The 26,644-nt window shown below is 43.0% G+C and overlaps 2 protein-coding genes across 7 annotated transcripts; one reads left to right on the top strand and one right to left on the bottom strand.

The window, feature by feature from the left end:
- Positions 1-466: 466 nt before the first annotated feature.
- On the bottom strand, positions 467-12,119 carry TIPRL (TOR signaling pathway regulator). 2 transcript variants are annotated; one of them, XM_069785731.1, is made up of 7 exons: positions 11,897-12,119; positions 8,786-8,965; positions 7,852-7,951; positions 6,530-6,661; positions 6,022-6,117; positions 5,194-5,256; positions 467-3,476 (listed from the first exon to the last, which is right to left on the bottom strand). In XM_069785731.1, the coding sequence occupies exons 1-7, from the start codon at positions 11,995-11,997 to the stop codon at positions 3,327-3,329; spliced, it is 822 nt and encodes a 273-aa protein (XP_069641832.1). In that variant the 5' UTR covers positions 11,998-12,119; the 3' UTR covers positions 467-3,326. The 2 variants fall into 2 exon arrangements, with proteins under 2 accessions (XP_069641832.1, XP_069641834.1); XM_069785733.1 differs by lacking the exon at positions 6,530-6,661.
- Positions 12,009-26,383, top strand: GPR161 (G protein-coupled receptor 161). 5 transcript variants are annotated; one of them, XM_069785729.1, is made up of 7 exons: positions 12,009-12,139; positions 14,355-14,443; positions 15,309-15,926; positions 16,461-17,185; positions 18,713-18,817; positions 21,538-21,657; positions 23,654-26,383. In XM_069785729.1, the coding sequence occupies exons 3-7, from the start codon at positions 15,487-15,489 to the stop codon at positions 23,899-23,901; spliced, it is 1,638 nt and encodes a 545-aa protein (XP_069641830.1). In that variant the 5' UTR covers positions 12,009-12,139; positions 14,355-14,443; positions 15,309-15,486; the 3' UTR covers positions 23,902-26,383. The 5 variants fall into 5 exon arrangements, with proteins under 5 accessions (XP_069641830.1, XP_069641831.1, XP_069641828.1 ...); XM_069785730.1 differs by lacking the exon at positions 12,009-12,139 and adding an exon at positions 12,212-12,376 and having other exon boundaries at positions 15,418-15,926; XM_069785727.1 differs by lacking the exon at positions 12,009-12,139 and adding an exon at positions 12,212-12,376.
- Positions 26,384-26,644: the final 261 nt, after the last annotated feature.

The raw sequence follows: 26,644 nt of genomic DNA, 5'->3' as shown, positions 1-26,644 counted from the left end.
ACGAGCGCAGGAAGATGAAAAAAAGCCAACAGAATTTAGGACTGTAATGGGAAATACAGAGGACCTCACAGTAATTTATAGGTTTGGTTTGGGTTTTTTAAGAGACAGCAAACACTCCCACTTTCCCTGTGAGTCAGGCATTTCTTACTCTTCCAAGCATACGATAGCTGACATCCAAACTGTCCTAGTGTTTTCCAGCCTACAGAAAATAAGAGTCCACACCCTCTGGCAGTTTTACTTGTCTAGTTGTATCCTATCTCCTCCCACCACTTTTGAATCCATTACTTGGCAATAGTGAAGATCATAGAAATAGTAATATAGATTTCTTTTTGCTTCAACTACTGTGGCTCTTCCCCTGTTCTGAAAAAGTCTCACCTTACTTTCATCACTAGCCAGAGCAGTCTGACGACAGGCAAAGGCATATGGATGCAACATCTTACTAGCATGGAAAATTCAGCAGCACGAGTAGTTATTTCAGTTTATTTTGCTCAGATAAAAACAGAACTATAAAATGTTTGGTACATTTTATTTAGCGACATACAAGAAAGAATATAAACTGACACATTAAACTTGCCACAAAACAGCTGGAGAATCACCCCACTCCCTCCCCGTAAAATTATGTATCTGAAGTGGTACTTTTCTGTGGAAAAGTTGTACCACTGAGCTTATACTGCTGCTTCTTGATAATCCATGTGGTGTAAGAGAGTCACAAAGTGCTCCAAGTTTTACTTTGTAGTAACTGTAACTTCCTAAACATGTTCTTGTGATTGCCCCAACACATGTGTTCCACTTAAATGCACAGCACCCAAAATAGATGGATATCACATATCTATATAGTCAGGATTCAAGTCCATTCAAGACAATTGTATCAACAGGTCACAAATTAGTATGTATGATGGACAAGATAAAATACACAGTATAAGCTAAACATGCAGAGCACCCTTTTCAACGCTAGGTGTCGATTCTGCGGGCTCCCCCCAACACTATACTTTAGCCTAGTAAGGCTTAATATTAGCATCACTGACCAAACCCAAATCATAATTTTAATTAATGAATGCAGATATAGTTTCCTTCATGCTAGTACTACCATCAGCTCTCCTCTCAGTCACTACCAGCTTTCAAGTGTGTTTTTATAAGCCTTTAAGGCATGTAAAATAATATATGCTTAGAGTAAAAGTGCCATGATTTACTTGTACCAGCAAAATATCTCTTCACCCTCATTTGTTGTTCCCTTCCTTTTCACTCTCTCCCCATATCCCTCTACCACTGGAGTGGACCTAAATAATCTTCTATTACTGAATGAATTTTGATCGCTTCCGTGCTGCATTCATTTGCAGCCCTTTCTTCATCCTGACACTAAAATCTTTAGGAAACAAGTGCAGAAAGATGAAAAAAAGCCAACAGAATTTAGGACTGTAATGGGAAATATAGAGGACCTCACCTCTATTTCAAAGTGGCCATAAATTCACTCACCCAGATCATGTCTGGCTGATAATTTCTTTCAAGAGACTGTTTAATTTCTTAACTCATTTTATCCCATGGATCATAAAATTTTTTGCAGTAATCCTTTCCAAAGGATTCCAAAGATAAGGCTGAAGGTGTATTCAGGGAAAAAAAAATTCTAATTAATAACTTATTACAAAATAATCCTTGCAGACTTTCAGTGCGTTAGTCATGTATTAACTCTCATTCTTACATACAGGGAACTGAGGCACAGAGAGGTGACTTCCCCATGGTTAGAGTAAATCAGTGACACAGGAAAAACTGCAGTTAGTTCCTACCTTTCAACGTTATGATCAATTCATTAGACCAGGCTGCCTCAAATAAAAGTGAAATAAAGTGTGGTGTTTGGGTTTTTTAAAAAAACAGTCACTTAGATGGCAGTAGACTTTTTTCTGAAAATGTCAGGGTCTTCTCTAAGTGAAAACCATTTCTCAAAAGACCTGGTTAAGTACCAGGTTTTGAGGTGGGTTGTTTCTATTAAGCCATGCAGTGTAGAATATGCAGATTTTTAAACAAAAACTCCAAGACATCAGGATCTGTACATATTCTTATCTGCCATCACCTTAAACCACAAGGCCTGCTTTTTGCTACAGTCATTCGCTTCTTGCACTTGAGTGTGAGCAGTAAACCTAGCCAAGTCTGTTTAGCTCCCCCATTCTTAGGCCAAACCATTAACATAATTTAGGATTTCCAAAAGCAATACAAATATTTGAAGTTTAATCCACAAAGTGTTGAGTTAAAACCATGACTATACATGTGATCACATTTCTATTATTATCAGAACTTCAAGAATTTTAAAAATAAACCAAAATTATGTATCTGGAATACATGTTAGCATCCTTTTAAGGCTATATAGGATCTTGTTTCTCAAACTGCAAATACCAGCATCCTTTAGGGAGTAGAGACTAAACACCCCTCTCTTCCCCAGCCTTAAGCCACTCTGCAATTTAGCAATTTGACTGTCAGGGCAGTATAACCATCATACATGGGCACCATCCAATACATCTAACAGAAGGTCAATACAGTACAATGCGTTTCCAATATAGTACGTGACTGTAGCAGCATACCAACCCCAAGTAACAGTCTCCAGAACTGCCTAGAGAAATCTGGCTAACATCAGATTAAACTAGTATTTGTGAAGAGACTTACCAGTGTGTTAACCTCCAGCTTTTCTCCTGCTCTGGAGTTAATGCCTCACAAATAAGGTAATTTTACCTCTATATATAGTGTCCAACAAATGCAATTTTTTTTTTTCTTCCTTAAACCTATCCTCAGATGAGATGAATATTCTTAAGTTAGAATCTGGATCAGAGACTCCAAAAAGTAACTTATTTGGTTATCAGCTCATAGTAGGGAAGCAAAGCAAAATGTTTAGTTTAGGTCTGACAGCTCAAAATAAATGCAGAGGAAATTTTTTTTTTTTTTACTGTGGATGATTTCTCAATAAAAATAAAATTATGTCTATTTTATGACTCCAGTAGTCTCTTAGTATCTGAAGCAGCACAGAAGTGTTTGTGGTGGAGGGTCCAGACAATACTGCCTAACCACTGAAATAAACAGAACCCACATTCTTAATCATGAGTCTCTCTCCAATGCCATTGAAAATTATAACTCACGACCGGCCTATCATTAACTCCAGATACAGGTTAAAAAAAAAACAAACAAAAAACACCATTAGCAAAACCTGCTTGAAATGTTTTCTCTCAGGGCTACAGAAAAATTAGCCAAATTCTTTATTCCACTAGTAGTGAAACCGCCCCCCATGGCAATGGTTACACGATCACATTATCTCCAGCCTACTTCAAGTCCATATAAAGTCACATTTATTTAGACTTAACACACATGGTTTCCAGTGATGCTTCTGCTTTTGGCTCCAGCTTCTCTGGGAATTCTAGTTTTTCACAGATTGTCTCCTTTACGGGTAGATACTGAGAGATCTCATTAGGTTCCGTGAACAGGGAAGGTGGAACGTGCTAAGAAGCAAAAATTTTACATGAAACAAGTGAATGAAAGGAGGAAAAAAAAAGTATTCCAAACCCAAACTTTTACAGACAATTAGTCTACAATTAACCTGATTTAAACACCTGAAGTCAGGTATGATTATCAGAATTTACCTTATAACTTCAAATAGTCTTTCACTCCTTGTGTGGATCAATAGGCTAAGGAAAGGTATTTAATGTTTTTAAGTAGCTCATTACAAGAGCACAAGAAAGTCAGAGACATTCATGACCTGCTACAATGTTTTAAAAAAATATATTTATCATTTGAATGCAACAAACAGTCTTTTTGAGGTTCTAGTTCTAGATGAGACTAGGATGGCCACAAGGGATCCTATGGTTAATGTCTTCTAGCCATTGCAATATATTCACTGGAGTTGCTCAGATTTAGGTATTGATAATTGATACACCTCAACATGTATCTTAGTTTTATGAAGTCTACCACAGACATTTGCGTGAAATACGAAAACTCCCTGGATTTTAATTTCATATTTGAAGAAATCATAGAATCATAGAATCATTTAGGTTGGAAAAGACCTTCAAGATCATCGAGTCCAAACATCAACCATGCCCACTAAAAATTAGGTGGTTTCATTACGTTAATCAATATCTTTCTCCGGACATTCCTGTAGACAACTTAATGTCATCACATACAAGACATTTGATGAAAAAAAACAAACGTATACTGAGCAAACCACCTTTGAACTTTCTAACATTCTTTAAGAAATGTATCCAGGGCCATTCAAATGCAACCTGTATTTTGGCTACCCCTAACACGCAAGGAATCATACTGCTGTTCCAATTATTTCAAACCTAAGTGAAGCAGGAATTTTTTTTGCTTTACCTGTGCAAGCTGATCTAGGGAACTGAAAAGCCATATGCATTTCCTCTCTATAACAACAGGCAGTAAAAATTATTTAACATAGATGATAATTTTTAAACATGAGATGAAGTAAAACCTACATCACTGATTTATATTTCAAAACCCACAAAACTATCAAAAAAACTCATGTCTGGATTTAGTCCTGTTTATAGGGATCACATGTTGTAAGAAATGATACAGTGCCCCTTTCCTCAAAACGAAAAGCATTTTGCCAAAATGCTCAGACCCTCAGAAGGTTAGTAACACGTTAGCCATTTTTTACCAGTGAAGGAAAAACAAGGGGGAAGGAAAGTAACAAGAATACCCAAGATCAGGTGTTGGGTCAAGAATAAAAATCAACAGCTGCAACTCCAAACGTGCCACAAAATATTCTGAGCCGTTACTGGAGTTTTAAGGTGGGCTGTTAAACTTACTGGAGAAAAACTGAATGCGTCTATTACCAAACAGATCTTAACCCCTAATACTACTTGCAAACATACAACCAGCCCTGAATTTAGCATCATGGGACATGGACTACCTGATTTTGTGGCTGAACAGTTCTATGAAAAATAATTTTTAAATCTTGTTAATGCAAAAGTAGAAAAAGTAACCCAATCCTGTATCTTGTCATGTGATCTGAGCACTTACAAATGCAAATCTGCTCTGAAATCACCAAAATAAATGTTGTATAAGCATAAGGTTTTTCCTCTGTATCAATTCCAAACCTAACAAAAAATGACTTACAGACACAGTATCTTCTACGCTGACCATAAAACAAATTTCAAAAGTAGACAGAAAAAAAACCAAAAAACATTTAAAAAAATGCAATACCTTTAAACTTGATATTTTGCTTTCTCTGGATGTATATTCTCGCAACATGTAGGCCTTGTCAGCCTAATGGGAAAAAAAAATGGCAAAAATTAATTACAAAATTATCATCTAGTATTAGTGCAAAATGAGCATTTTAAATACATTGAATTTAGTAAGCATCTGAATTTGGTTGACCACAGATTTTCACCTGAGAGCAGAAACATATGTTCAAATTCACGAAGACAGAGAAAGATGTTCAGCAATGTTTTCTTTCCCAAACATCACCTTTCTGCGTGCATGCATGAAAAAAAAATAATCTACGACTGACTATGCTTGTTCATCTTTACTCAGCTACAACTCCTACATCAGTATGAATACAGCTGGACAAAATAAACAAACCACCACTGTTAAGTTCTGTATTATTTATGAGATACTAGAACTCAATGTAGTATGGACACTTATTTGCAAGTTAAAACTTGCAGTCATGTATTAGACAAGCCAAATAACATTTACTTGGAGACGAGGGTAAGAACAGTATCACACCATTTACTGTTGCCCATTTTTCCTCTTGTACTTCATCTAATCAGCCTCTGTCAAATGTATTTAAATTATTACATCACATGAGGGGTAGCCTACTCTGCTCTCATACAGTACCTAGCCCCATGGTATCCAGCACTTGGTTGCTACTTGAGCACCACAACAATAAAACACACTTCAAAGTTCAGCTCAGGTATCCTCTATGCCCCCAAACATCAGAATTAAATTACAGGAGTATCAGCAGGTCTTCTCTGAAAGTAACATGGCAAAGGAGCATCTGTAAAATATTCATGATAGCAAGTAAGGGTTTACCTCATGATGAAGCCTTGTATCATTCATCCTGATAAGTACCCCATCAACTCGCAAGAAAAACCTCAACAGCACAAAAAAGCTGGAAGGCATAACTCTCTGCAAAAATAAAGATGTTCCATTCAGCATATTACAAAGTTTTACTTCAAGTATGCACTTATCTGCATCAGATATTCACAATGAAAGATAGTATGAGGAGCTTTCAGTAGTAAAGTCAAAATTTGGGCTGTTGATATGCTACAGCTATCATTGGACAGCAGGGCAGACAGTGTCTCAGAAGATTCCTAAGCAGGATGCAGAAAGAGAGAAAAGATTGTTCCCTGAAGCAACTGACAGAAAGACTTCTAGACAACATAGTTTCCAGTAAGACTATATTTCTAAAAGCGAGGATAAAGAACTTTGCATTTTAAACTTAAATCCCAGAAGGAACAACAAGCAAAAAGTGACTGCATTTTGCATGTATTAGCCAACTGAGTCACCAAGCATCTTGTATACACCTCTCACTACTCACTATTTTTACACTCAAACTTGATACTCCATGATCATGAAGTTCGTCTTCAAACAGAAGTACTTCTTCAAAAAACATAATTTGTTCCCTAGCTTTCAATTTCTCTGTATTTATGTGTTCTGTTGTAGGAACAACCTAAAGAAAAAGATTAAGAACAGTTAGCCTATTAATTTGTTGCCAAACTACATAAAGTTTGCCCTGACCTTTTAAATACCACAATTGCTCATTTTAGAAAGGAAAAAGCTTTTAGAGCACTAAACTTAAAACATCCCAGATTTCTAAGAGAAAAAGTTAAAATTAAAACCAAAGTTTCCAAGAGGAAACATCAATCAAAGCAAAAACCAAGAGTGGAAAATTCTTAATAAACTTCCCTCTGGGCACAGGCTCAGTAGGGTTTCAGCTGCAAACAATTCTGCTCACTTTCTGTATTTCAAAACATTTGAAGATGCCTAATGTTTAACATACAAATGAGAAGTTCTGGGTTATAAACAGGATTCCATGCATTTAGTATCTCTACCACACTACAAACCCTGAAGAGGATTCTAATAAAGCCTTTCCATGGAAATCAAGTACCTATATGTTTTCCATCTCATGGTCTCCATATACACTCATACACTTCCGCTGCCTAAAGACTACAGGCCAACAAGACATCATTTATTTCTATACCACACTTTCAATTCCAGAATAACTCAAGTGACCTATAACTAACGCAACCCTAGTAAATTAATATGGGTTATCTGCTTAGTAGCAAGCAATCTGTATAGAGTAAAGAGAAGCTGGGAACTTCAGTCTTATTTTAAAATAAAGACAAGGGAGGGCCTGTGAGTTTAAATATAAGGAGTTACTGTTGCAGAAAAACAAAGCCATTGAAGGCAGCCAGATCTACACATCTGCTTAGACAAACAGGCAAGCAACACAGAGTAAAGGTACTAAAGAATTTCACAGCTGATAGTTCTGTTGTGTGCGAGGAGCTCAGGGCTTCAGAGGGGCATCCAGCAAGCGCTGAAGATCCCATGTGCTTTACTCTCTGAGTAAGTCCTCACTAAGGGACACAATGGCACCTTTTTATATAATCCTAAATTGCTTTAGGATGCTTTAAATGCTTTAAAAAACATCACCCAGTTATTAAAATAAGCCATGATTTGACTAGAATAACATGCTGAGAGACATGAAAAGCCCAAACTGTACTTTGAAGTCAGAAACTGTGAAACATGAAAGATTTTACAGAAGGCTATTGAAAGGTAAATGACAGCTTTAAAGAAAAAAAAGTGTTTGTTTGACTGAAACAATATACAATCAGCATTTAACAAGGAGAAAATGGTTACCTTTAACCTTGCAGTATCTCCCAGCAATGTTCCTTTGTAGTCTGTTGTGTAAGTCCAATCGTATGGCTTGACAACTTCCTTAGTGTGCTCAGTCTCACTCCTCAGAAGTGAAAGAGAAAACAGCGTACTTTGTAGTAATTCTTAAAAAATTACAACCGCACATAAGATTATGTATTACAATTCCCACACTCTTCAAGAAAAACAGCAGCATTGTCTGTGCTGCAATGACGATGTCAAGACTTCATCATATAGTACTGCTTCTTTCATAGCATGTTTCCATAATAAATTAGAAAACCGTTACCAGGATTCCTGTGCTAACACTATCTCAGTCCTATGAGTCAAAATAAAGATTTTAGTTCAATGTTGTTGAAAAATTTCTATTTCAATATCATTTTTTCTTTAAGTAGGCAGAAAGCAATCTGCTGATAACACACAGCAATCATTAACACTGCTATTTGCCTTAGTTTTCATAACAGCTTTGATTTCTCTCTGTGCTTTATTTCTAGGTGCTCTGCAACTAATTTGGTAAATACTTGTAAATACAGTACAATTAGTTCTCATGCATGGTAATGGTTCTGCTATATTCCTAAAGCTAAGATTTTGAACACGTACAGCATTTTGCACTTTGCAACACCACACAATACAATCTTGTAATGCTCGAGTTTGAATAAACAGAAAGAGCATTAAGCCATGTTAAACTTGTAGTTTATATTAAGAAAGCCAAGACATGTCTGAAAAATGCAGTTGGCCCAATTTCACAGATAGGATGATCATGGCAAAGAAAAGCTAAGTGATTTCTGTGATCACATGTTGTTTCTATGGTAGAACCAAATGCAACATGGTCTTCAAGAGTTCAGTCTGTTCTTTTAACTACTTTATGACAGTTTCACATACAACACACCAATACTTGCCCACTGGTGATAAAATACTGTACCTGCTCTCTTGCCACTCCTCTGCACAAGCCACTTTGATCATACCTTGACAATTATTGACACATTTTAAAGCATCTGTTGCATTGAACTCAATTCCAAAACCACGATCATGCTGTATTCTGAGGATATTGTCACCAAACATCATCTCTGGCAGGGAAGGCATGTGTAATTCATCGGCCAATCTGCACAGAAAAATAAAAGTCCCATGAAGAGAGATCAGTCAGCTATAGTTCAGTGAAAGCAGTCCTTGTTTTGGAATAAGTATTTTACAAGACACATTATCAGTATGTTCTGCAAAACTTTGTTGTTTTCCCAGTTTAATCATTCGACATGAATTGCAGAGTGATTGATCTAAAGTTACTTTTCCACCACATAAGTATTCCTAAAACATTCCTTCTCCATCAGGCTCATACGAAAGTCTCATACATGAGGAAGCAAAAAAAATCTGATATGCACGAAGCAGCAGATTTCAACCTGTTGTAGCAAATTCCTGGATGATCCGTGAACTACTTTGGCAGGTGGCTGAAAAGTTTTAGGAACAAGCACTCATTGTCAGCAAGTTTAAATTCACTAGACAGTAGTCCATACCTCCAAATTTAGAAGCCTACAAAAAGGGGCTAAAAACAACCCTGGCAGAGTAAGTGAAAAGTGCAGAAGACACTGCTTGTGCTCTACTACTTTCCCAAGCTGGCAGAGAATACATACTGGTATTTGTAACCTTAAGCATGAAAGCCACAGCCATAGCCACAGACCTAACTGAACAAAGTACTGCATGAACCAAATAAGCATGATCCCCGCAGAAAATCTCAAACCATCCTATTGGGTTTGCGCGGCAAGGTTGTGGTAGTGGGGGAGCTATAGGGGTGGCTTCGGTGAGAAGCTGCTAGAAGCTTCCTCCATGTCTGACAAAGCCAGTGCCAGCCGGCTCCAAGATGGACCCACTGCTGGCCAAGGCCAAGTCCATCAGCAATGGTGGCAGTGCCTCTGGGATAACAGATTTAAGAAGGGTGAAAAGTTGCTGTGCAACAGAAACAGCAGCCACAGAGAGGAGCGAGAATATGCAAGAGAAACAATCCTGCAGGCACCAAGGTCAGTGAAGAAGGAGGGGCAGGAGGTGCTCCAGGCACCGGAGCAGAGATTCCCCTGCAGCCTGGGGGGAAGACCATGGTGAGGCAGGCTGTCCCCCTGCAGCCCAGGGAGGTCCATGGTGGAGCAGATATCCACCTGCAGCCCAGGGAGGACCCCACGCTGGAGCAGGTGGATGTGCCCAAAGAAGACTGTGACCCTGTGGGAAGCCCAGGCTGGTGCAGTCTGTGACTGAAGCACTGCATGCTGTGGAAGGGACCCAGGCTGGAGAAGTTCGTGAAGGACTGCAGCCCATGGGAAGGACTTGCGTTGGAGTTCATGGAGGACTGTCTCCCGTGGGAGGGACACCACGCTGGAGCAGGGGAAGAGTGTGAAGAGTCCTCCCTCTGAGGAGGACAATAAGCAATAAAAACAAAATGCCATGTGAAATACATTATAAAAGGATGCTGACTAAAAGCACTGCATAGTTCTTGACTCTTCAAGTAGAGGAACTGTTTCGCAGATCTCATGCTAGGTACCAAGACCTACAGGTAAACAGCTAATTTTGGACTTCTCCCTACCCTGCAAAATCTTCTATGTTCTGTCAAGCTTGTGTTGTGGCTCTTGCAGCTTTACTTTTCAGCCTTTTTCAACACATTCTGAAAAACTGTGTGTCCCTCAAAGACATCTAAACAGATAAAAGTAATTTCTGAAAATTACAGAGGTGACTGTTTATTTTAAAATAGCTACAGTTAAAGAAACTGAATAGATCAGAAGACGAGTACAGCAGGCAATCTGGCTTCCAGACTGGCAGTTCAAGTCTCTCTCTTGTTCACAGTGAAGAGAGTTAACATACTCCTGATCTTAAGAATAAAGATCTTAATTTTTAGGAGGTAGCATCCTACAAAATAAGTCTTCACAAACGTGCCGTAAAAATGGGATACTCTAGTAATAGTCCTCCTTCCCCTGCAGGACACAGGTACAGCTTAGCTGGATGTTGAATCCTCATATCCTCATTACAGAAAAATTACTAAGTCACAGGATTCAAATTTTCTTACCTGTAACTGCAAAAAACTAAAGGACCATTAGTCAGAAGCAGTTTGAGAGGACTATTTTAGGCACTGAACATAGGATAAAGATGGAGAAAGGAACATAGTTTTTACCTGTTTTAAGGCAGATATCCAGTTTTAAAAAAAACAAGCGGTATTAAGCTGTTACGTTACAAAACCTAACGTTTACATAGTTTACTATAATTAAGAAAAAAAGCATAACATTTCAAGACTTGGGACTTTATCAAACAAATTAGTCTCCAAAAAGCTAAAGGCAATATGAACAAAGATACATTTAACAAGACTAACAAGATTTCCATGTATGTATTCCAGATACTGAAACCAAGAAGCACCCGTGAAATTCAACTGCCACCAAGGTCAGCTATAGCACTACACAGCTGAACTGTTCAGTTCCACATTAGTAAACCTGACTTAAGAACTTGATGCTGACAGAGGAGCATTTTCTCCAACAGTTTGACAGCAGTGGAAATTACTACCACAAGGAGAGAGCAAATAATAAATTTTTAATGAAAACCACTATCTTAAAATAGCCGTTACCATGAAATAGCTTATGCGAGTCTGTGGACCACATTTAAAAGAACCTTAATCACCATTAGAAAGTAATTAAGAAAAACAGGCTTCTAATTAGCAGGCTTCAGTTCACAGAGGTCTAGATCTCCAAAACCATTAGCAATGATTAAAAACGAAGTTCTGGAAACCACCTGAAACCCAAATCGTCCCAGTTTCTCAAGCCAAAGAATCAAGCTCACCCTCGCAGAAAGAGGGGGAAGAAAACCCTCCCGAGCTACTGGACTAAACTGCGTCTCCCCCGCCCAGGGAACGTCATTTATTTCTTGCGCAAGGCGACAAAGGGCCCCCAAACCCCTCGCTGTGAGGGAGTGAGGTCCCAGCCCCGCGGGGGCTCCTCCCCGCGCCCTGGCAGGTCCCGTGTCCGTGTCCGTCCCCCCCCGCCCCGGTCCGTCCCCAAGCCCGCCCCACCTCTCGGCCTGCGCCGACTTCATAATGTGCGTCCGGGCGGCGCTCAGCTTCCACGGCCCGAAAGTGAAGTCGCGCCGGCTGCTCTGGAAAACGGGGTGCATGGCGGAGGCGAGGGGGAAGGCCCCGCCGAGGAGAAGACAACCGGGGCCGAAAAGGGCGGCGGAGCCTGCCCCGCCTCGCCTCGCCTCTCCGCCGCAGCCCGTACACCCCGAACGGCAACGACTGAAGGGACTTCCGCTTCCGGTGGACATGCCCCTGCGCGCGCAGCCCGGAAGCCGTGCGGCGGCGGGAGGTGACGCACGGGGCGGGGACGGGGGACGATGGCGGCGGGGCCCGAGCCGCTTTGCGCCGTCGGGAGGGGGGTGTCTCCGGCCTTCTCTGCCCGGCGGTGCCGCGGTGGGCAGCTGGGCGCGAAGAGCCGGCGAGCTCGCCTCAGCCCGCTGTTCCCGGGGTACCGGGCTGCAGCAGCCGGCGCAAAAGGTGCGTCTGCCCGGCGGGCGTTCGTGCCTCCAGCCGCATCCCCGGTGGTACCTCGCCCAGCCCAGCCCGAGGGCGGCGGCAGCGGGGGTGGGGGGGGCTCTGGTCCTGCCACGGGGGCTGGGCGGCAGGATGCCTGCGGCGGTGCTGCCAACGGAGAGGCGAAAGGGGCTACGGGGAGCTCGGAAGCCCTGGCGGCCCCGGGCCGTTCTCCCTGGCCGCGCTCAATGGTTCAGCAAGCATTACCCGGCTCCAACGTACAGAGACCCTGTGCTGGTTTAGATATTACAGATGTGGATGCGTACGTACGTGTGAAACCTCCCGTGCTGGTTGGATAGCTTCTTGAATGGCCTTTTAAAAAGGTCAAAATGGGACAGCATGGTAAGCTTAAAGTCCTGTAGAAAAGCATCGGCAGAAGTGGTTGAGAACAACACGTAACTTACTGTTCCAGCACTGGTGGCTGGGTGCTGCTGTTGCTTTTCCGTGTCATCGAAAGGACAGAGTGACTCCCCAGGAGCTTCCCTTAGCAGGGGGACACAACGCACGGTCCGGCTCCTTCTGCTGGACAGGTCAGTGCAAGCTAGGACAGCAGCCATGGGAATGCGACCCTCCCCATGCCATGGAAAAACTCGGTCTCTTCCAAAGCACAGAGCAACCGAAACATAGCAAACTCAAACCAGACTGGTCGTCCAGGCTATGGGGAAGCTGGGAATTGGGGATGCGACATATTATTGACCCTTTATACTGTGCTCACCCGTGTCTTGTTTCAGGTGGGGGGGAAGAACTCCCAAAATCTGCTCCGAGTTGCTTGTCACGGCGTTTCGGGGTCTAGGAGGTCTAGCAATTGGGGTCAGCCCCTCTCTGCGACTGACTCGCTCCGTGGGTCGGGGCATGTCACTTCACCTGATCTGTGTAAAATGGATTCCCCCCCCCCCCTCTTCTAACCGGATCCCTGCGTTAGTCGGCGAAGGAGGGCTGCGAGGAGCCCTGCGGTGCCGGGGAGCGGCGGCTGTGCCGCGGGGTAGATGCTGTGCTCCCCCCTTCAGCCGGAGCGGAGCGGCCCGGCCGGGCGAGCCCTCGACCCGGGACGGGTCTGTCCTGTTGGCTCCCCGCAAGCCCCTGGCGTCGCAGGCCGAGACTCGGGGCCGGGCGGTGGGGGAACCCGCCCGCCGGGGGGGGCGGCCGCCGAGAAAATGGCGGTCGGGGAGGGGGCGCGGCGGGATGAGACGGCGGGGCGGGCCGGCGGCTCGGGGGCAGGGGCACGGCGGTGGCGGGGGAGGGTCGGGCCGCGGCTCGGGGCCTCTCTGCCGGCGGCGGCTGTCGGGGGGGGTGCGGGGTGCTGTAACCCGAAACTTCCCGCTCTGGCGGCGGCGGCGGGCGGTGAGTGCGGGGCCGGCACCGGCGGACGGGACGGGCGCGGCGGGACCCGCTCGCCGCCGGGGTGTGTTTGTGTGTGTGGGGAGGGGGGTGTCGATGGATGCCCGGGGCGGAGGACCCTGCCCCCGCCCTTTGTTCGCCGCCGGAGGGAGCGCGGGGGCAAAATGGCGACCCCCCGCCTCGTCCACCGTATCTCCGACTCGACACCGCTGGCTTTGTGCGTGCCGCCACGCCTGGCCGGGCTGCCCGCGGCCGGGCGGGGATGGATGGGATGCTCTCCCCGCCCCGGGCTGCCCACCTCCCCCGGAGGCCTTCTCCTCCCCTCGGGGTGCAAGCAGGGCCCTGAGGGGACGGGGAGCAGCAGCAGATGGCCCCGGCGTCGCTCGCGTAGGCAGCGGCCGCGGCCCCTCGGGGGTAGCCGCCTTTCCGAAACCTGCACCGGTCAAAAAGCCTTGGAAAGGCTCGCAGAGGTGGTGCAGGCGTGCTAGGAGAGAAACTCGAGGAGAAGCGGTGTTGCAAACAGTCGGCAGGCAGCTGCGCTAGAGAAGAGCTAAGTTGTGTTTTACAAAGCATGGCCCAGTAATGTCTTTAATTATGCTCTTAGGAAGCACAGATTAAAATGGAAAAAACGCAGCTCTCCAGCCTGACATTGCTGCCTGAGGCCACAGCAGCCGCGCAGAAGGAAGCCTTTCTGTGAGTACTCCTGCCCGCTTGGGAGCCGTGGGTGGGCACAGCCACAGAGTTAGCCGAGACAACTTTCCCCGAGTCCCTGATTTCCAAGAAATGCTAACATCAACTCTATATTAATTGGTGGACTCTTTAGTTTTCTGGTTTGCATATTTGCATTTTTTGGTGGTGCTTTTTCTTCAGTATGCTGGCCTGCAGATGGGTGAAGGATTGAATGAAGTAGGTAGGAGTGCCTGTTGGAGGCAGCGGGGAGAAAGCTGCTAAGGAACTGGGAGAAATACCGAGGTTTCACAGAACGAGGTTGTGAGTCAGTGGGATGGATGCTAACACTGGGAAGTCAAGGGTTAAAGGTTCTCAAACATTTCTGTAGGGTGGACCACAGCTTAATGCAAGGAAATGTCTTTCGAACCTCATGTACAGAAAGCCAGTTCCCCCAGTCCTTTGGCAGTAAAATGGAATCACCGCTGTAGCTAAGGTGGTTATGAACATGGAGAAGCGATGTTAGGAGAGTACATGCAATGATCCCTGAGTCTTTGAATGTTACTTAGCAACTGTTAAGAAAGAGTCTGCAGGGTATGACTAGCTAGGCATCCACAGACCACCAGCAAATAGTGTATAGGCAGAATATAAGGTAACAATCAGAGTAAATGGGCAGAATTTAAAAAAAGTAAGTTACTTTTTTTAAAGTGAGAGAAACAAAGACTGGTAGTGACATTCTTGTTGTTTCTTCACAGCCTAGATGAAGGGACTGAGTGAGATGTACAGCTGATTAGTATGGCTTAGAAACAAGTAAGATCCTTAGAAAATGTGAAAGTAAAATGTGCTAATTTTCTTCCTTGTTTCCCCCCTTCCACCTCTTTTTGTCTTTCAGTTTCTTCCCTGTTCTAGGCTTGGCACTGTCATTGACCTCTTTGGTGTACCCATAGGCAATTTCCTGCCCCTTCACTTTCCCTTCTAAAATGGTTTCCTGCATCCTACAGGTAAATTTTAATTAACACAGGCAAAAGGGCCTCCAGTCTTTGGAGAGAGCTTGAAGAAATCTTGCCCGAATGTTTCTGAGCGTTGTTCTGCTTCTAGCTGCTCATCATGTCTTGGCTGCTCCAGCTCTGCACGCTCTGACCATGAGCAGCAATTCTTCCCTCAGCAATGTGAAGGGCCTGAGGAACCTCACCACACAGGAAGACGGGGCGGTCAGAGTCACTGAGTCCATTGCTATAATCGTCATTGCTATTTTCATCTGTTTGGGCAACTTGGTGATTGTCGTCACCCTATATCGGAAGTCTTACCTTCTCACATTGAGCAACAAGTTTGTGTTCAGCCTGACCCTCTCCAACTTTCTACTCTCTGTATTGGTGCTACCTTTCGTCGTCACCAGCTCCATCAGGCGAGAATGGATCTTCGGAGTTGTTTGGTGCAATTTCTCAGCCCTGCTCTACATGCTGATCAGCTCAGCCAGCATGCTTACTCTTGGACTCATAGCTATAGACCGGTAAGCAGCTCTTTTCTAATGAATCATAACAAATTGACTAGTCATTCCATAGAGTGACTCGTTGGCTGCTCATAGAGTTGAGAAACACTGCAGTGGATAACGCTGCTTACCATTGTAGTGTCATTATTCCTTCAGCCCTGTGTGAAATTTTGATACAGAACAGAAGAAAGTGATGTCATCAATAATGCAAAATGTGGACATGCATCTAGAGTTTTTTAAAGCTATTGATGGTATAATAACATACTACTTGAGAAACAAGAAATAATGACTTAAAATTCCAGATTATACCCTAAGCATGCACTCACAGGTAGGGACAGATTTAATAGCTGCATGTGTGCCTTCAGCTAAGTTTTACAATCTTGACTGCAAGGATATGTATTTTTACATGTAATTATTTTTATAAACAGGGTCCCTGAGGCTGCTTCGAGGTTTGGAGAAAAGAGAACTAGAAATCAACATCATTAAAATATGTTCCTTTTTTTTTATTGTACGTCTTTTGTGCTCCTGTTGACTCTTTCTTTTCTTTTCCACCAGGTACTATGCTGTGCTGTACCCGATGGTTTACCCGATGAAGATAACAGGCAACAGAGCAGTGGTAGCTCTTGTGTATGTGTGGCTACATTCCCTTATCGGCTGCCTCCCTCCCCTTTTCGGCTGGTCGTCTTTGGAGTTTGACCAATTCAAGTGGATGTGTGTGGCGGCCTGGCATAAAGAGGCTGGTTACACTGCCTTTTGGCAGATCTGGTGTGCGTTGCTGCCTTTCGTGGTCATGATGATCTGCTATGGATTCATATTCCGTGTGGCAAGGATTAAGGCCCGCAAAATCCACTGTGGTAGCATTGTCATTGTGGAGGAGGACTCCCAGAGGAACGGGAGGAAGAACTCCAGCACCTCTACATCCTCTTCTGGCAGCCGAAGGAATGCTTTCCAAGGGGTTGTCTACTCAGCCAACCAGTGCAAAGCTTTCATAACCATCTTGGTTGTCATCGGTGCTTTCGTGATTACATGGGGGCCTTACATGGTAGTAATTACATCAGAGGCACTTTGGGGAAAAAATAGTATTTCTCCTGCCTTGGAGACATTAGCTACATGGTTATCCTTTTCCAGTGCCATTTGCCATCCACTAATTTATGGACTGTGGAACAAGACAGTGCGCAAGGAACTACTAGGAATGTGCTTTGGGGATCGGTATTATCGCGAGTCCTTTGTTCAGCGGCATAGGACATCGAGATTATTCAGCATTTCCAATAGGATCACAGGTAAGATGCATGGCTGCAAAAGACACTCTTCCTTAATACCAGTAAGAGCAAGGCTTAATGTCTGCATGTGCTTGGCATGTTTCAGGGCTCTAAGCAGAGAGGGATGTTTCTGGAGGTTTTCATCTTCTGTTCGGGTTATCATAGACACTTGAAAGGAGAAATTTTTTTTGTGGGAGTTAACCTCTTTCTGCTACTCTAGTAAAATTTTCTCTGCCAGAGAAGACATAGTGATGAGGTTAATAAAAATAATTTATTTTCTTCTCTCTCAAGCATTTCCTTTCACATGCCTACTGTTTTGTGTTACCCAGATTTGAGCACTAGTAATAATACATTTTACAGCACTTCTTTGATTCCTGGCTTTATGCTACAACTCTTTGAGATCCACTGAAGTTACACTGGTGTTACTATTTCTGTAAATTCAGTTCGTAGGCTTAATGGTTGTGAAGAAAAGATCACGAACAAAGCAAAACCATGTAAAAGAGTAAAACTATTTGATGTCTCCCCAAGTTGCAGGCTGGAAGCTTCAGTTGCTCAGAGTTTGGTTTTTTTTTTAAAGTAGCAATGCAACAAAATTCTGATTTTTGATCATTTTCCTGGTCCTGTTCAGAAGCTTCCAAAAATAGGACATCTTCATTGGGTGCCTTGAGATATTTCATGCAGAGGCAGGAACTGAAGTTATTTAATTGGGAAGGAAGATCTAAAATGCAGAAGGAAGGGGAGAGCAGGAAGGCATCTGTTATCTCTTCTTCAACCTGGGATCACTGGGAGAGACTCCCATCTAAATGAAAGAGTTCTGCAGCTGTGGGCAGGTCACAAGCTGCAGGAGCTTTGGCAAATCTGTATCCAGCAGATGCTATGGGTGAATACATTGGGAACTGAGGTGGCAGGGAAGAGAGAGGAAAGTTTTTTTTCTCTTTCCAAGCGATAGGAAGCCAACAGCTTGAAATTTATCAGGTGTATTAGCTGAAGGCTGATAGGGAGGGGAAAAAAAAACGCAGCCAAACCCACAACAAAATCTTGAGGTGGGATCCAAAGGCAGCACCTTTGTAAGAATCCTAGAATCTCCTCCTTTCTTGTTTTGGGGATTTGAAAGAAGCCAGGCATCTTGGTGCCCCAGCCTTGCTCGTGAGCTTCCTGCCACACTAATGGCCTGTCACAGCTGCTGCTGGCTGCCAGGTTATTCTCTGTCTAGAAGGTGTCTGGCAAATATCCCCATCTCTCTGAGTGTGTATGCTCTGTGTTCAGCCTGTCTGGCTGATAAAAACCATGCAATTGCAAAAAGATTAGGGGGAGATGGTGCAGGTAGAAAGGAGACTTGCTATATGGAAAGACTCCAAGGATACCTGAAAGCTGCTGACTGGATTTCTAGGACTGGAAGTCCAGATGCTGTGCACTCTGGATCAGCTGGGTAAGTTTTATACATAGAATAATAAATAAGGCAGTAGAGTGGGTATTACTGGAAGAGGGTTTTTCTATTACAGACCCCTTAATCATTCATTGTGTAAGAAGAACAAAACTCTCTTGCAGATTTGGGACTCTCTCCTCATCTCACTGCCCTCATGGCAGGTGGGCGGCCATTAGGAAACAGCAGCAGCACAGGAGACACAGGTTTCAGCTGCTCACAGGATTCAGGTAACTAAAAGTCTCTTGCTCTCTTTTCTTGGGCAGAAGATTGCACTTGTAACTTGGCAGAACTCTCTGGGATAGTCTGTATTTACACATACAGATGTCTCTTGGTGGATGGATGACATGAAGCATCTGTTCCAGCTGTTACAACAAAACTGCTGCAGTTGCCTTTTGCCTTCCTTGCTCTCAATATATTTACTTGCAAAATACTGTTTACTTGAAGGAATGATGACCCTCCCTTAATAATGTGCCCTGGGAACAGGACTGACTGCTTTTGTGCCCTTGTCCTTTAGTTTCTATCATTCTTCAGGGACTTTCCCTGTATCCACGAGGAACAGAGTGACAAAGTGCTGTGGAGAACGTGCTTCTCTGTTTCCTAGTTTGTAAGAGACCTTGTGTCGTTCATCCTGCAGTGTAAACATAAACACTTAGGATAGTTTCAGGTTATGATTTCATCACTAAAGATCGCTCAATTGAAGATGGTTTGGAAAAGGGAAAAAGAGTTCTGCCAGTAATTTTCTATCCAGAACTGTAGCTAGATTTTTCTGGCAGTTAATTCAGCTATCACTACTTAACTGCACCACAGTTACTTTAGAGTATTTCTGCTCTAGAGACACCAGATGGTGATCTTCTAACATTTGCTTGGTGTTAGAGGTTTGTTTCTTACTTTTGTAAAGGAAGTCTACGGAGCTGGGATTTATTTTGGTAGTTGTTTTACACTGGTGGTTTTATGCCTGTTGTGGGTATTCTGCAGCTGTATGTGATAAAAGGAGATTAGCATCCTGGTAAACCTGTCTCAGTTAAGAGGATGTTGTGTATCATCTTTTGAGGAATGGTACTGAGCAGTTTAAAGAAATTAACAAACTAAATACATACCGAATGCTGTTAGAAGTGCCACTGGGTTATGGAGGGGGTACAGTCCATAGCCTGGGAATGGATATACAGTGATCCACTGTGAAACACTGTTTCACTGGATGCCTTTACTGTGAGGAACTAAAGACCAGAAAGAAGTCACAGTCCCTCTTCAATGCTGCCTGCTGCTGTACATGATCCTGTATCCTGTGATGCAGTCGTGTCTTTCTCTGCCCTGGCAAACAGAAGCTGGGCTTTTCATGTTGTGAAAAAGAGGTGAAATAGTATGAGAGGAAAAAAAAATCTGAGCGGTGCCAGCTGTACACAAAATATGAAATGAGACCTGAGTCCTAATTGCTACAAGTGCTGCCTTAAGATCAATTAGTCCAAGGATGAGGGTCCACCCTGTAAGAATAAGAGGCTAGTCTCTTCACTGGCATCATCTGAAAAAAAAAAAAAATGCACCAAACTAGTGCATTTGAAAAAATGTGCTAAAATTCTGCTTCATGGAAGACAGTATCTCTTTTTTCCTAGTGTCACCCTTCCATTGCACACTACGTTTCTGAGGAGGATCCGGTACTCTTAGAGATCAGTAAGAGTCTACTGTTTTCAGTAGACAGCCTCAAACCCAGCTGATCCACAGAATAGCACAGAAAGTTGTTAGCTTATTTGGGACTGTGTATTAGGGCAGCAGCTCATTCCCTTTCTTGTATGCTGGAGGGAGATGTATGATGTAACACACAAGTTTCACCTTAAAAAGTTTATCACTTTGCTATATCACAATGAATTGTCAGCAAAGACTAGACCTGTGGAGGAGTATGTTGTCTAGAGGTACACCCACAGTGATGTCTTTCTGTAAAATGGGTGGTGGAACATGTCCTTATTGTGAAAAGAATAAATTGGGGGGTCAAAATCAGTCAAGTGGGTGAAGAGGCATGTGAAGCCACCGCCTGGAGGAGTTATAAAACCTGTGAAGGCTCTTTGTCCTAGGCCTGTTGTCACATCACAGGAGTAAATGGACTGATAGTAAAGTGTCACACATCGAATGTGTGCAAGCTGTGTCTTCCAACAGCAGCTTCCCTGAGGACTGCTCACTCAGCACTGTCCTAGTGTCTCCCCGAAATGCTTGCTCTGCTTCTCTCTTACACAGCAGGGACCAGCATTGCAAGGGAGGTCTAGGCTACAGTCTTGCTCTTTGTGTGAAAGCGTTGCAGAGATGCCAAGATGAATTTCCTTCTGCTTGTAAACTCTTTTATATTGGAAAGGTGCAAAGCAAATGCAGGGAGGTGAAATAAAAGAGACTCCTAAACTGCAAAAAAGACTCATCAGACAAAAACAATTCCCAACCAGCAAAGGATTTTTCCCCATTAAAATACATTTCAAGAAAGTCAAAATTGGTTATTTGAGACAAACTAAATTGAACAGAAAAACTCTCCAGTTCAGATTTCCATCCAGGTCTGATTACAAGCATGACATTTGGCAGCTATGGTCATCTGCCTCTCAGGTAGCCATTGTTAGCCTCTTGTCTTCATCAGGAAATGGGGGAAATTGCCCTCAACTTTACCCTTTATTTACTAAAGGTAAGGTTTCACCTTTGTCTGCTGTCCTATTGACATTATAAGCTCTGCAGCTGAGCATTTCGGAGCTGCTGGAGGTTTTAGATGGCTAATGAGAAAAGATTTTCAAATCCTTCAAATGAAAACTGTGATCTCATTCTTTTTATGTGCAGTGTTTAATTTGAGCTGAAATGTACTCAAAAGCTGGGTTTAGACATCTTTTGAAGGAACTGCTATAAACTGAAAAGTTTTTGTCACCACTTAAATATTGTATCCCAGTGTTATTTTGTTTTGCTTGAGAACTCTGCTTTGTTTCAGGAACAGATACAATGCTTCTTGAAGATTATAGCTCAGATGGCCCTCTTGTCCCACACTGCATCTGTCCTCCTCGAAGGAGGAGTTCAGTGACGTTTGAAGATGAAGTAGAGCAAATTAAAGGTGGGTTTAGTGGTAAGCATGGAAATGCTCAGAACCAACTATATTGTCTGCTCAGGCAGCCTCCCACGACCTTCAGAATTGCCTTAAAATATATCTGACCACTGTTCACGTTGACAGACCTGATCATTCATGCAGGTACAACAGAAGGTAGGATCAGGTCTTTCTTCCACTTCTTCAGTAGCAACAGACAAGGACAAGAGTTAGAAGCTGGGATTCCATGCATACATGTCATTTATGTTGCACAGCAGTATCCTCTCTGCAACTTCACTCATCTGGTGGCTGTTGTCTGGTTTGTGTTTCTCAGGGAATACATTTACTTGCCCTCGTGCTTTGATTCCATTATCCCAGTATTTCTCATTTGCTGTCTCCTCTCAAATTTGTCATTTGCATGTTGAAATGCTTCCATTTCAGACTTTAATGCTCTGAATATAATTTCATTCTGTTTAATTTACTTTTTTAACTTAACTTTTACTTCACTTACTTAGTATGTTTCTCAGCAGATATAGGTGAAAATAGATGAACCACATGCACTTCTTTTTCAGTCAACTCACTTGATTCTGTGTTAGCAAAGTGTTGCTGTGATCATCTGTAAAATATGGCAAAGTTAGTTTAATTTAAGCTGATAGTTACGATAATATGAACTAGAAGACTTGATAATAACAACTGAGTTTACTAAACAATAAATGTGGACAGTAAAAAAATGAGCAGGATGTCTTTAAGAATCAAGTAATAAAACCTGACTGATTTTTATGATTCTCAAATTCAGAGAAGACACTTTCTCTGAAATTTGCTCTTCAAACATCTTGGCAAAATTCACTTTTGCCCTCTTCCCAGCATGAGCTGATTATTTCCTTGGACAAATACATTACTATACATTTCCCATTATCTTTCTGAGTGGTTACGTAGGGGCAGGCATCTAATTTTTTGTGCAGTTCAGTGAAAGAAGGAGGTCTTAGTGCAAAAGCTCCCCACAGGTTTAGCAATTCTCCCTGGTATGTCTCGGGGTTTTCAGGCTCTCTCAGACTTTAAATTATTTCAGCAGCCACACTGAAGAGCTATATTTAGGACAAACACCTGTGTTGCTCGACATGGTGGGTAGAGAGGTATATAGACGCTACAAAAGCACCTACATCAACACTGAAGAGCAGGTGTATCCAAGGTAATAAAAGGTTAGGAAGAAGCATACTGCTGTCTGCAACTGCAGTCTTCAACCTCTACTGGCATGGAGAGCTCTACAACTTCCCCACTGGAAGTGGAAGTAGATCCCATAGTGTGGCTGGAGCAAATTTAAGCCTAAGGACAGCAGACTGCTGATTTTAATCACTACTTGGATGAAGCCCTTGGAATTTGGGGACTGATAATCCATAAACACAGTGTCTGGTGTTTGGGCTTAAAACATAGTATAAAATAGCTCTTAAACTGCACTGTTCGTGTCAGTGAAGTGTAAGATCTTGGTCCAAATGCACTGAGAATCCATGTAATGCTGTAAGCCGTGCTTACAGCAGAAGTACAAACTGAGGGTTCTGTTCCTGTCTTCTGCATGAAGTCTTGCCTGATGCCAGCCAATTCCCCTTGTCTCTAATCCTGGGGACTAGGTAGTAAGAAATCAGGCCCTTGACTTCAGTTGCGTACAAATTCAGACCAATAAAATCCTGCATGCATAGTTCAGATTCAGAAAATCATTCAACATACATTGAATTCAAAGTTAAATATGTATAAACAGTTTGTTTCATCAGATCCCATTTTTTTCACTTGAATTGGAGGTAATCTTTCTCTGCTTGCCCTATCGAGGTCACTCTGAAGCTTCATGTTCAACGAATGGTTTAGGAACCCTGGGTATCATTGGTAAAAGCGCTCTGTAGGGTAGTTATTTTGCAGAGGGCATGATCATGCCTTTACAAAAGGATCAGTATTAGTCTTCAAGCATTTGCACGGCCATGCTGATCACTTGTTAATTTTCTGATATGTTGCTTTGCCTTTTTTTTTTTTTCCCCAGAAGCTGCAAAGAATTCTGTTCTTCATGTAAAAGCCGAAGTCCATAAATCTCTGGACAGTTACGCATCCAGTTTAGCAAGAGCTATTGAAGCTGATGTGAAAATCAGCTTGTTTGGGGAAGATGCTTTACCAGGAGCTCTGTTCCCTGTGCGGACTCTGCCAGGAAGCAGTATGAACACACGGCGTGGTACCAGGCCCCATGCTAGCCAAAGACTTAAGTTGCAGAGCATCGATGAAGGGAATATTTGACAGGAGCACTGGAGTAAGAAAACAGAATGAAACCACTAGGCGGGACCTACTACAGCTGTCAGTGTTTCAACAGAAGCAGGATACCTTGTCGGGATGTTTTCAGTGTTTTTTCAACACTTGAAAACCAGCTGAATTCTGGTACTTACATCAGCATTTTACAGCAGTATTCATTTACTGTTTAGGGTGCTATTGACTCTTTTGTGCCATGTCTTAAATCTATCACGCAGTGCACAGGAATGCAGGGTTTGGTTTCATTGACCAGATTACATTAGTCTGTTGAATCTTGGGTCCATTATTGGCCAAAGCCAATACAGGAATGAAAAAGTATGCGCAGTGTTTAATTTGTTATTGCATTGATCCTTTTCTGACCACCAGGATAATCAGTTTATACTTGATAGCTGGAGTGCTCTAATAGGAGCTTGTGCATTGGATACTACATACAGCCTTACTATCACAGGCACCCAAATGAGAAGCATGGACTTAACTAAGGGCAAAACCTGAACTTTTCAGAGAGCTCATGCAGATTATGGTCCTACTTACCCTTGCTAGTGGATATTTCTGGCCATCAGAATGCTAGATCTGAAACTGGATTGTGCATTGCTTCTGTGTTACGAGACATCAGCTTCTCTAGATGTAATGGGTGGGGAGCAGACCTGTGCTGGAAATATCACAGAGATGGTATATGAGGACATCATCAATGCAGAGTTCTTAGTTTCTCTGAGAACTTCAGTTCACTTCCCTGGTTTTGCTTTTACTAAAAGGGCACTCTATGGCTGTGGTAAACTTGACGGACTATAAATAAGGTATTACCACTTCATATTCAGGATTCATCTTTTCTAGAGAGAAAAGTTCTATGAGGTTGGATTTTTTTTTAATCGTGAGGGAATGTAGTATTTAAGCTATAGTTACCTCAGTGCGTATATTTCTTGGAGTATTAATTCATTAATCTCTAAAATAAGAACATTTGGCACTTACATTGCACTTTGCGTGTTCTTAAGCACTGTACAGACATTACCTTGTTAGGCCTTTGTGAGAGGGTTGATCAGCCCTGCTTGCCAAAGAAGGGGAACTTGGCAACAGTCAAGCTGCTGGCAATCAAACAAGCTGCAGAGGTGGAAAGGTTTGTTACGAGAAGAGGGATGAGGTGGATCGTGCGAGCATGCCCGGCTTGAGGAACCTTTCTGTGCCTTCCTGGGCTGGCCACTTTCTTACTTTGAGGGGGTTACAGCCCTGCCTTACTTCTTATTTTGAAGAGAGGGAGACATAAGTGAGCAGGATAATTTGTGGGATTTGCAATTGTGTCTGCAACTCTGTGTCTGCTCCCCCGTGCTTCCACCTTTCCCCAGAAGTGGTTTGTATGAGTTTTTACTGCAGGTTGTTTGGAAATCAGGAGCAGGATGTTTCCATCTGGGCAAAAACTGCGTGTACACTTGGTAAATTATGGCTGTGTGTGACTTACTTGGAGGCACAGAAGCAAAGTGGTTTTGGGGCAGAGCCTCAGTCCAGTACTGTATTTAGATATCCCATTTCTCTGTGTTCCTAACTCAGAATATATTTCAGCACAAGCTTATGTCCATCTCTGGACAAAGCAGCTTGACTTCATGAACTAGTCTGAATCCCATTGCATTCCCATGTAAGCTATAACTGCATACTTAAAATTCAGTACATGGTTTGCTGATAAGAACAGGCTGTTAAAGCAAGAACACTTAAGCACCAGTAAGATGGCTTTTTGCATAATGCAGGAATGAAGCGACTACCAATAGTGAGGTCCTCACTCCTGTGTTTTTTTCTTCTAGTGTGTTAGATAAATTGGCACCTGTGGGCACTCACTGAAAAAAAATAAAATTAAATTTAAAATCCCAGTATTTGCCAGGAAATGCCCTGCACTGAGGTCATTATTGCTGTCATTATCATTACAATCACCATTGCTCATAGTACTCAGCACTCCTTAAGGTATACGCTTGCCTCAGATGGCTTGAAGTATTTTACCTGTATCCCTTTTATTTCATATTCCTGTTTCAAAACAAGGTGAGCAAAGTTGTTGCTGAATGTGAAAAGGGCACACATAAGGACATATGCATTGTGGTGAAGTCAGTGCTAGCCCAAAGTGGTGTATATTGAGGAGGAGAAGTTCCAAGGCACGTGTGAAAGCACAAAATTGTTAGTATTGTGTAAAAAGCGCATTTTTCACACAGGTACTGAGCCAAACTTGGCCTTCAGGCAGGCCAGTGGAGTTGCATCAGTTTACACCATGACTGAATTTGGCTGTCAGTGTTACTTTCACTAATCTGTTGCTTAGTGTAAATGTTGTTAATATTTTTGTACACACATTATAGCCTTTCCATAATCGTTATTACCAGAGTCATTATCTCACTTTGAATTGTCATTAACAAAAGCAGTAATTAAGAGATGCACACATTTTGTAAAGTTGTATTCCCCATCTTAAATACAAAAGAAAGAAAACCTTCTTTCCAGCTTCCAATGGTGCATGGTGTTTGTTTACCACTCCTGTTATTTCAACTTGATTTTTAAATATTTTACATTAAAAGTAGATTGAAGTGAAGGGATGCTCCTGGCAGCAGTGGTGCCTGGAACTGCGCTTCTGCCGTGCAGGGAGGCCTCCTGGGCGAGACGCTGGTCTCCCACCACCGGGCTGGATGTCGGCGCCCGGCTGTACCGGCACACGGGGCCGCAGGCGCCGGAGCTCACCGCCGGGCCTCCCTGCGCCCCACCGAACAGGCGG

Source organism: Haliaeetus albicilla, chromosome 6 (assembly GCF_947461875.1).
Source record: "Haliaeetus albicilla chromosome 6, bHalAlb1.1, whole genome shotgun sequence".
NCBI lineage: Eukaryota > Metazoa > Chordata > Aves > Accipitriformes > Accipitridae > Haliaeetus > Haliaeetus albicilla.
The sequence above is the reverse complement of the archived record's forward strand: the minus strand, read 5'-3'. Positions and strand labels throughout refer to the sequence as shown.